This window comes from Hemitrygon akajei, chromosome 9, assembly GCF_048418815.1.
Source record: "Hemitrygon akajei chromosome 9, sHemAka1.3, whole genome shotgun sequence".
Classification (NCBI taxonomy): Eukaryota; Metazoa; Chordata; class Chondrichthyes; order Myliobatiformes; family Dasyatidae; genus Hemitrygon; species Hemitrygon akajei.
In genome coordinates, this window is record NC_133132.1 from 28,588,899 (window position 1) to 28,599,933 (window position 11,035).

The following is an 11,035-nucleotide window of genomic DNA, read 5'->3' on the forward strand; positions in this document are numbered from 1 at the left end:
AGCCGACGTGCGTTAAAGGAAAGCAATCCCAGAATATCCCAGTGGTTCATTATAATTCAAGACGTCCATTCCATGTGGTAAACTACTACCATGTCCACATCAACCGTTTCGGTGAGATCTTCAAAACATCCGAATGTAAATTCAGGTTCCGTGTCTTCTGACGCACTAAACCACTTTACTGTTCCTAAGCATTCCTTGCCTTTCCATGTGCATATAGATCATCCTGTCTCGCAGAATTAGCGGCAGTAACGTTCCCACCACTAATGTTGGGCTCGCCAGGCTGTAATTCCGTAGCTTATCCTTAAAGTTTCGCTTAAATAAAGAGGCAACATCAGCTAACTTTTAGGCTTCCAAACCACATCTAGAAACGTAGAGGCATAGAAAAGCTACAGCACAGTACAGGCACTTAGGCCCACAAAACTGTGCTGAACATGTGCTGAATACCTTAGGACTACATAGGCCTACCCATTATCCTCTGTTTTTCTAAGCTCAATGTTCCTGTCCAGGTGTATCTTTAAAAACACTATCATTTCCGCTTGCATCACCGCAGCCGGCAGGCCATTCCACGCACTCACCACTCTCTGTGTAAAAAAAACCTACCCCTGACATCTCCTTTGTACCTACTTCCAAGCCCCTTAAAAGTGTGCCCTCTCGTGCTAGCCATTTTAGCCCTGGGAAAAAGCCTCTGATATCCACATGGTCAATGCCTCTCGTTATCTTGTACAGCTTCTCATTACCTTGCACACCTGTGGTTAACAAACGCACAAAAGTCTCTGCAAAAGATCTAGCAAACTGCACCCAAGCTTGCTACACGTTTTGGGATACAGAGAGCAAGATCCAGGGATGTCTTTACCGTTATCCTCTTCAAAAACAGAAACATCGATTTTGCTTAATATCATTACCTTTCAGGGCATCAGTCTTCTCGTCCCTGAGCTTGCCCGCTTCCATGACTTTTCCTCTTTAAAGTAGAATGGAAGCTTTCATTTTGGTCCTCCTTTGTCTCGACAATCAAACTAATTCCAAAGTGGAACTTTTCTCTCCCCAGCTCCTTCTTTTGTTTTTTATATATTTAAAGAATCTCTTATGATCAACTTACCTGTCAAGGATGTCTTATGCCCGTTTTCGCTACTGATTTCGTCATTAACTGGACGCCAGCAGTCCTCGGTTTCCGAACAGTTTTTGCTACATCCCAGACGGCTATTCCTTTCTGTTCAGGAGACTTCAATTTCCCTCCATTAATTAGGGCTCCTGAATACTACCTACCTTGCCGTTCACTGCTATATTGCCCCTGAATTCTCTGTATCCCATTTTCAAAAGCTTCCAACTTGCCAAACTTCACTATGCCTGCTAACAGCTTCTCCAAATTGATCTTTGAGAGTTCCGGTCTAATCCCATCAAATTTTACTTTGCTCAAATTTAGGCCTTTAACTAGAGAACTAGCTGTGTCTCTTTCTCAAAACTCCTTTAAAATCTAATGGAATTATGGTGACTGGCTCCAAACCGACACCACCAGTCGCTTCCCAAGTCTCATTTCCTAAGAGGAAGTCGATTCCGATCCTGGAATAGAAACAATGGATCCCTTTAACTAAATTCTGTATTTCTGTATTCTGTTGAAGATTGTTACTACTAACGGGCAGTGTAGCTGATTTTCTTTCGATCTACCTCGTGCTGTCCTGGCCCTGCCAGTGTTTACGGCGATATTGTAAGTGAAAGGAATATGTTTTTAACTCACCATACTCGTATCCTTGGAGTGTGTGAAAGGAAAAAGTACAGATATGAATTATACTATTGCAAATTCGAGGAGATAATAATTAGAGAAAGTAAAGGAGATTTGCTCTGTACCTAATTCGTGCACTAACTTGATCCGTGCACCATGAATCATTCACAGAAAATTAACTCAAGAATCAGATACAAACTATATTACCCTCCACACAACTCTGTCAAATACTCTCAGGTCAGAAAAAGCGCGATTTAGCTATTGGGAGATAACCTGAAACCTGCTGCATCGATTACTGTGGAAACATATCGATTATATAAAGTTGAGGAGGGATGTTCCAGCCATGCAAACCTATGCAGCAGTTACTATCCCCAAATAATAGCCCAAATCCAGTACTTTACTTGGATGATTGCTGCAAATGTAAATTAGTTTAATGCAAATGATTAAATGTTCCCTCAGGCAATTTTGATTAATGTTATTGTAACAACAAATAGAATTCACATCATGTATGTTTTTTCCACGTTCGCAGGTTTTATGACACCTAAACCACAGCAATCTATGGTGAGGCGCAACAAAGCTCTGCGGAAATGGTCGTTTCTGTTGTTCATCATGTTAATACATGATAGAAGACTTGCAGTTGTTCGCACCATTTGGTAACATCGATGTACTTATTTCCATTAGAGTTGTGTGCTCAAGGTTTAAATGCAGCTGTTTTCTTCAAGTTAATCTCATTCGGTGCTTCGTTAATTTGCATATAAATGGATTTAAGCTGCAAGCAACATATCTCAGTGGTTTTCTCTTTGGAATTAGCGGACACGTGATGGCGATTCTGTATATTATTCGGAAAGAGTTCTGCCACTTACCTATTGATAGAATTTCACTGACTCGTCTTCTTATGTAAAAATCTATTGCAAAGAGGACATGAATTTCTGGGTTCAGAAATCGTCCTTTAAATTCTGTGTTGCTTTGAGATATTTGGTTAGCTGCTGATTGTCAGATTCTAATTCTGTGCTCCGACAGGAATTGAGAGATATCCCCATATCCCAGGTTCGCTCCACCTTCAAAATGCTGGACGAACTCGGAATGCCTGGCATACTCTATTCTAACTGTCGCGTTCAATTCCATTGTGTTAAAATTCGTCTCTTTTTATGCCCCTGAAAATGACACAAAACTGTACAGTTTATTCTTCTATTCTCTGAGGAATGAGGGAAGTCTCTGAAAACAGGATAACAACATTCATGGCTTAAATACTTGATCTAAAATGCATTATTCTTCTAATAGCTCTTCATGTCCCAAACCTCTATACTTCGTAATTTGCCATGTTCGTTGGTTTGACTATTATTACGACCGAAGAATTTTTCACTGTTCTGCCTGATCTGTGAGACGAATAAAATTAAAACATTCACTTCCAGGGTGTCTGCTTAATTCCTATAAACACATCATCAGCATAATGGGCACCGTTGTATGACGTGGGCGATCTATCTCAAGATTATACTGTGCAATTTTTCTGCAGAACTGGTTGCCATTGCTTTCTCCCAGGCAGTATCTTTTCAAGTCGGTTGAACACAGCCATTGTCAATACTCTTCAGTGATTGTCTGCCTGTGGTCAGTGGTCGCATAACCAGGCCTTCTGCTGTACACTAGTTGCTCATACGACCTTACACTGCCTGCTCGCCTGCTTCACGTGACATTGATCGCGGGGCTAAGCAGCTGTGACACATTACCTTACGGTGTCCTGCAGGCTAGTGGTGGACGCCTTACATCTCCTTAGGCAGAGACGTATCTTCACCTTGCCACACGCTATGTACATCAAATGGGCTAAGGCACCTGTGGTTACATGTAAATATAGTTCCCCATATTAACTTAAGTTTGGCAGAATTTATAGTGAACTACCCTCGGCAACAGCTGAATCCAATTGATTCACTTTTAATTATTCACAACACGCAATAAGCGGTCTGCTCGATTCAATATCTCTCTCAATTTTCCATCTGAATATCTTCAGTAAAGTAGAGTGATTAGGGAGCTGCTGAAAAATAAGCCTTCCATAATCTTTCCAAGCTCTTTACAAGTCGGTACTGAGTTTTCTAAAAATATACAGATAAGTGGCTTGGACTTCATTAACAATCCGACAGATCCGTTAATAGTTGCCACTACTTTATTTATCATCTCTTCCTTTCACAAATCTCGGACACGCCATCTTTAGTAATGGAGTGAGTTTGCGTATTTTTAATATAGCGTGCAACTGAAGGGACGAGAGGAGAAGTTCTTTATCTAACATATATTAGCGAAATACACAACTCGAGACCAAATGCTTATCTGGCTAACAACTTGAAATTAATTTGACACCGGAAAAAAATTGTCAACTTGTGATTGGTGTCAATGTGCCATTCTGTTTGAACTGATTTGCATAAATAGGGAACGCGCAGTGCCAGCTCGTCACAGGATTCATAAGCGAGCTGAAAAGTTGAGACGCCACTTACTCGCTGCACCTTGTGTGAGCTTCACTCAATTAATTACAATGTCTTGCTGGGTTCGTGTGGTCAGTACTCTGGTGTTCACTGCAATTTGTGAGTATTTTCTATGGATATTATATTGAATCTGAAATACTATTCAATGACATTCTTCTCGCACTTCTGGTATTACTCGAATATTAATCTCGGCACATTTTTCCTTCCCTCTGAATGTTTCCAGATATCAACGCAGAAGTTGCAATGAATCAACTACCTTCGAAATCCACATCTCTGGGGCAGACCGTCCAAATACCCTGCACCTTGTCTGGATCCTCTTTAGGAAGTAACAATGTCGCCTGGTACCAGCAGATTCCCGGAAAAGTTCCTCGGTATCTGTTCTACTATTATTCGGGGAGCAGCATTAACAGAGGCTCGGGAGTTCCGAACCGTTTCGGCGGCTCAGTATCCGGCGACACGGCAACATTGACAATATCGAGCGTCCAGTCGGAGGATGCGGCAGACTACTACTGTGCTGTCTGGAAAAATGCTTTAATCTTCGGCAAAGGAACGAGGCTGGGAATTGGCAGTAAGTAAAATATCAATTCAATGCGCTTTGCCTTTTGGTACTTACGTGAACAATAATTAAAACTGTGTCGTCTAAGGGTGGCTTCGAAACAAATGGTGGATCTTTTCAAATATCCAGCCACGAGTAACGATCCTTTGATAATTTAATTGAACTCGCGCGGCCGAACCGCCAAATGCCGCTCTGTTGTTTCTTTAGTTTGAGCTGGCTTTGTAGAAGCCGAAATGCTAATTGCTAAACCAGGTGCAGAATTATTTCTATCGTTAGTTTATAAGTATAATCCTAAATTCCCGAATTTTAATTGCATCAGTTGGTGGATGCACCTTTGCTGATGACACCATTTTGGGCTGATGCCCGTCAGAACCTTAAGCTATCTGCTAGCTACAGATCACTGGACCCTGGAGGGTTCTTCAAAAATCACAAACTTGCATAGACGAAGAAAGATAGATGATGAAGGCGGTTGGATCCATTGCAATAAGCTAGAATCTTTCTGAAATTTTCCTCAGTATCTAGTTATCTCCGACACGCTGAAAATATGAGTTTTTTTAAATCATTCGCCACCTTGGTCAAGTTGTTCGTGTGTCTCTTTACATTCTTCGAAAAAATAAGAAAACTGGTACCATATTTGCCATCAGAGACCTAGATAATGATGAACAAGGCAGTTAATGCAAATTCTTGAGGTGCCTAGAGAAACAGAATATCAAAAACAACGGATCAATTAGTCCATTAATTACAAGGAAACTCATTGAGATGTCACTGAGACGACTAACTGCTAGATTAATCATTGTCCTATTTTTTTTTTCATCGCCAGTTTGAGCCGTCAAATCTTTATATTAAACCGCCAAGGGATTTTGAAACCAACCTTCAGTGTTTTGCTGTATAGAGTTAAATTTGAATCTGAATGGAATTTGAAACAAACTTGCACCGTTTTAGACCAGAACGGGCTTCGAAGAGTGGCTCGCAGATATTAGAATGGAAATTCTCAATCTTTATTATGCTGGCCTTTATAAATCAGAGCAGTGAGTATAGGAGTTGGGATGTAATGCTAAAATTGTACAAGGCATTGGAGAGGCCAAATTTGGCGGATTGTGTACAGTTCTGGTCACCCAATTATAGGAAAGATATCAACAAAATAGAGAGAGTACAGAGCAGAGTTACTGGAATGTTACCTATGTTTCAGCACCTAAGTTACAGAGAAAGGTTGAACAAGTTAGGTCTTTATTCTTTGGAGCGTAGAAGTTTGAGGGAGGTCTTGATAGAGGTATTTAAAATTATGAGGGGGACAGATAGACTTGACGTGGATAGGATTTTTCCATTGAGAGTAGGGGAGTTTCAAACAAGAGGACATGAGTTGAGAGTTAAGGGGCAAAAATTTAGGGTTAACAGGAGGGGGAACTTCTTTACTTAGAGAGTGGTAGCAGTGTGGAACGAGCTTCCAGTAAAGGTGATGGAGGCAGGTTCGATATGTCGTATTGGATAGGTATATGGACAGGAAAGGAATGGAGGTTTATATGCTGAGTGCAGGTGGTTGGGATTCGATGAGAGTAAGCGTTTGGCACGGACTAGAAATGCTGTGATGGCCTGTTTATGTGTAATTGTTATATGGTTATATAGTTATTAGCAGACGCCTTTTAGTATTTTATGTTTTCAACTGTTGGTATTATTTCTTTCTTACATTGGAAAGTCAATATGTGCAAACATGGCAGACAGACTTTTCTGCCAATTGTGATACTGAAATTTGACAATTTAAAATCGTGATGCTCTTGGGTCACCATGTGGAAATCAATTTCCAAAAGGACCACCTTATCGTAGGGTTTGAAGACATGCGTGGCTGATTGACCCGGAGAGCTATGTTGGCGATTGTCATGGCCTTGTGCTTTGCTTTTTGATAGTGTCAACCATGCCCAGCAGGTCAAAGGGCAGAGGCCAGACTAAGAGTGATCCTTACGCCATCCAGGGAGTTCATCTCAGGGATAACAACCCTGGCAGGTCAAAGTTTGTTACGGAAATAGCAATGAAACATTCCTCTCTATCTGTGTGCGATTCATTCTGTAGACATAGATTGAGGATCTTTATTACTGCCCTGAACGACAGCGGCATAACGGGAAGTAAATCAGTGAAAGTAATCTATCATTATAGTTCTCATTACACTAAAAATGCAAACACAGGACAGCGAGCTTTTCAACTTTGCACGAGAAATTACTTAAAACTATGAAAGTAAACCACGTTGAGCCGTAGTTCTGAACGATATTAGATGAACACAGTTGTATTCCCTCTCTTTACCACCTAGGTCGTGAATATTGTAAGAAAGTGGTTTCGACAGTGGTGAGTGTAAGGAAAAGATCCGCTACCCTGCACAAACCAGATTTGAATTATTTACTTTAAGTGGAAAAATAATCTTTCAACATGTATATTAAACTGTCCAAAAGTGATTTACTATACAGGCAGTCTGTAATTTTATATTGCGTAAAGCAAACTCTGTATTCCGATGGCTAAGACGAAGTAAATACACTATTCAAGGGGTTCCCAACCTCGGGTCTGCACATCTCTCTGCTAATAGTAGGGGTCTATGACATAAAGAGGTTGAGAGCCCCGTGTACTAATCCCAGATTTTAAGCAAAACATGTATTAGACTTCTGCCTCTTGTCTTGATGACGGAAGATTTGAATGAAGTGAAAGTGTCTAAGGTAGAAGTAGAAACGGTGGAAACTTAGAAATTTAAAAGGAATGGAAGCAATATAAGTATACGATATTTGGAACTGGATTTTGTGTAAAAAGATTATGTTTTTTTTGATGTGATGATTGACACCAGATATGTTGTTGTGTAAGTAAGAGGGGTAGGCGTAATAAGCTGTACCCTTTTGGCCTGTTTTAAAGAATATCTATGTTTTTGTTGTAATTTTCTCCTATGAAATCATCGTTATAAATGATGCTTTTTGTTACGTTTGCACCGACCAAAATAAATTAATTTCATTCATTCATTCAATGCCGATTACAACACCAGCCGAAATCATTCATTTTACCCCACTATACATATTGTGCCCCAGTGTCGCAAAAAAACAAATATCACGGGAGATTTTAGGTGGTAATTTTTTCACGTCTAATTTAACAGATTGAAATCGGAAAACGAAAAAGAAATATTTGTTCATTACGATGAAGGAATACATGAAATACCAAATGCATTTTAAACAAGAGGGATGTTTTAACAGAAACAGTTACTCAACCTATACTAAACTGGCACCTTGTTTTAAACAGATCCTCGGACCCCCGCTGTCACCGTCCTCCGGCCTTCAACAGAAGAAATTACGGGAAAGGGCACAGCGACACTGGTGTGTTTGGTGAGCCGTTTTAATCCGGGAGCTGTGGGCATTGAATGGACCGTGGACAGACGTACGAAAAGCGATGGCGTTGAGACGAGCCCTGTCCTTCAGGACACGGACAACACGTTCAGTGTGAGCAGTTACCTGACTCTGCCAGCCTCAGAATGGAGCTCACACGAGCGTTACTCCTGCGTGGTTAAACACGAGGCTCTAGCAAACCCGTTTGTAGCAACGATCGAGAGATCCAGCTGTATCTAAAACTATATTTCAAACTTAATAAAGATGAAAAGCTTATTTTATCCGTCTTTTCCTTCATTAAAATAGCTTTAAAACATTATTCTTTTGCAGTTCAGTATTTGCGTTCAGCTTCGTCATTTAAGTTTTGTCAGGTTTAAATGCCATTCTATTAAATGAGTATAATTCTTAAATCAAGCTCCAATGTTAATTAGTCTCAGTTAAAGTCATTCCCAGATGTTCAGCAAATGACCGTAATCTGACGATGGCATTCTTGGTTCTTGCCAGACTGCTGATAATTTCGACCACAGCTACCCAATAAGATTAACGATCCAGTCTGATATGCAACATGTTTTCATGACTTTTCTTTCGAGTTCCGAATGAAGCAGAAATATATTTTAAATTTCTCTTTAATGATATTACCTTGATGTAAAAGGAAGAGATATGAAAGCGCACACACGTGTACACACAGACACACAGTCATTTGTCATGAAGGAACACATTCAACCGAGGACGATTGATGAATATAGAACGGGCGAAAATAGTGGGTCTGGGACGATCCTCATATTGCGTGAAATGCAGCAGATTTTGCTTCTAGAATAAGTGCGAGTTTATGCGAACAAATGTATACGGCCTATTTTCTATGGCATATAGATGAAAGGGAGGTAATGTTATTGAAACATCTAAAAATCTTTGTTAGCAGGCAAGTTAAATTCGAGCCGAGTCCCGCTTGTTTTCTGTGGAGAGCTGAAAGTTGTAGTGTTCGGATAATAGGTTTGGGTATTGAGGACTAAAGAAAAAAGATAACATTTTTCTCTCGATGCACATTTAATCCTTAGTTTCCTTAGAAATTTTATCGATACCCAAGTAGATTGAGATCGAAAGATCTTTAAGAGATTCGAGGGAGTCGAGACATGACAGAAACCGGAGACCGGAGATCTGGTCAGCTTGCTCCAGTTATTCCTTCGTATGTCCACAACTTGAACTTGCTGAAATAGTCATTCTACATTAGATCTTTATTTTAAAAATCACAGTTTTAAAATCATTCAAACCGAAGGGGCATTTTAATATTTTGAATAATAACCGTGGTGACCAGGTTTTTCGTTTCGAATTCCAGTGAAATATATGAACTGTTCATGCCCACCGGAACCTAAATTGAAACTATTGCAGCCAGTACTTTAAAGCTTCCGAAACGTATAGATCCTGTTATAGACCACTACTGCACAGAAGCAGGCTCTTCAGCCCATCTAGCCGAACTATTACGCAGACTAGTCACCAGGGCTTTCTCTTCCATATACTCCCATCCATGTGCCTATCTATATTGCTCATGAATGTTGAAATTGAACCCGGACCCAATCGTTTCGCCTGCAGCTCGTTCCATACTCCCACTACGGCCGGAGTAAAGACTTTCCCCTCATGCTTCATTTAATCATTTCATCTTTAATCCATGATCTCTAGTTCTAATTTCACGCAATTTTAGTGGAAAAGCCCAGCTTGCATTTACATTGTCTATACATCTCATAATTTTGTATGTCTCCATCAAATCACCAATCATTCTCCTTTGCTGCAGCTAATGGAGTCAAAACCTATTCAAGCTCTCCCTATAATTCAGGTTCAGTGTCAGTAAAATCCTTGTAAATTTTCTCTGCACTCTTTCAATATTATTGACATCGTATTGTGATCTCTTCTGGGGAAAGTCTGACTTGTACAAAAGAAAGGGCCTGCACTGGAAAGCGACCGATCTCCTGGCGGGCGGGTTTGCTACAGCTGTTGAGGAGTGTTTAACTACAACAGCTTGTAGTTTAGCTAGGGAGTGGGAATTATAGTGTAAGTGCAGAGATTAGGGGAGAAGGACAAGGGCATGATGCTATGTGTTCTGAGTTGGTGAGGAAGGACAGACAGGGGACAAAACATAAATGTAGACAACTCAAAGCACACTGCAGATGCTGTGGTCAAATCAACACGTACAACAAGCTGGAGGAACTCAGCAGGTCGGGCAACATCTTTGGAAACGAGCAGTCAACGTTTCGGGCCGAGACCGTTGTCGTGACGAAGGATCTCGGCTCGAAACGTCGACAGTGCTTCTCCTGCTGCCTGGCCTGCTGTGTTCCACCAGCATTTTGTGTGTGTTGCTTGAATTTCCAGCATCTGCAGATGTCCTGGTGTTTGAAGAGGAGAAGCCATACTTGATCTAGTTCTGGGTATTGAATCTGGTCAAGTGGCAGACCTCTAGGTGCGGGAGCATTTTGGTGAGAGTGACCACAACTCCCTTAACTTCAGCATAGCTATGGAAAAGGGTAAAAGCAGACAAAATGGGAAAGTGCTGAACTGTGGATGGTCTAATTATGAAGGGATGAGGCAGGAACTAGCGAGAGTAAATTGAAAAGAGATGTTCAAGGGTGAAAGCATAGAAGTAATGTGCAGGAAGTTTAGGGACCACTTCTGCTGGGTTCAGGATAGGTTTGTCCCACTGAGATATGGTGAAAATGGTAGGAAAAGGGAACCGTGAATGACGAAACACGTGAGGCAACTCCTCAAGAGGAAGAAAGAAGCATATGTTAGATATAAAAAGCAGGAACTGGGGGTAGGGGACTCATGAGAAAATTGGGATAGCCAGTAAGGAGCTTAGGAGAGGACTTAGGAGAACTTCAAGGGTGAATGAGAAGGCCTTGGCATGTAGGATTAAGGAGAACCCCAAGGCATTCTATGCGTATGTGAAGAACAGAAGGAT

General features: G+C 40.9%; 1 protein-coding gene across 1 annotated transcript; it reads left to right on the plus strand.

Moving 5' to 3' along the window:
• Positions 1-4,171: 4,171 nt before the first annotated feature.
• LOC140732724 (immunoglobulin lambda-1 light chain-like) lies at positions 4,172-8,407 on the plus strand. Its single transcript, XM_073055396.1, has 3 exons — positions 4,172-4,284; positions 4,409-4,753; positions 8,006-8,407. Exons 1-3 carry the CDS (start codon positions 4,236-4,238, stop codon positions 8,326-8,328), a joined length of 717 nt encoding a protein of 238 aa, XP_072911497.1. The 5' UTR covers positions 4,172-4,235; the 3' UTR covers positions 8,329-8,407.
• Positions 8,408-11,035: the final 2,628 nt, after the last annotated feature.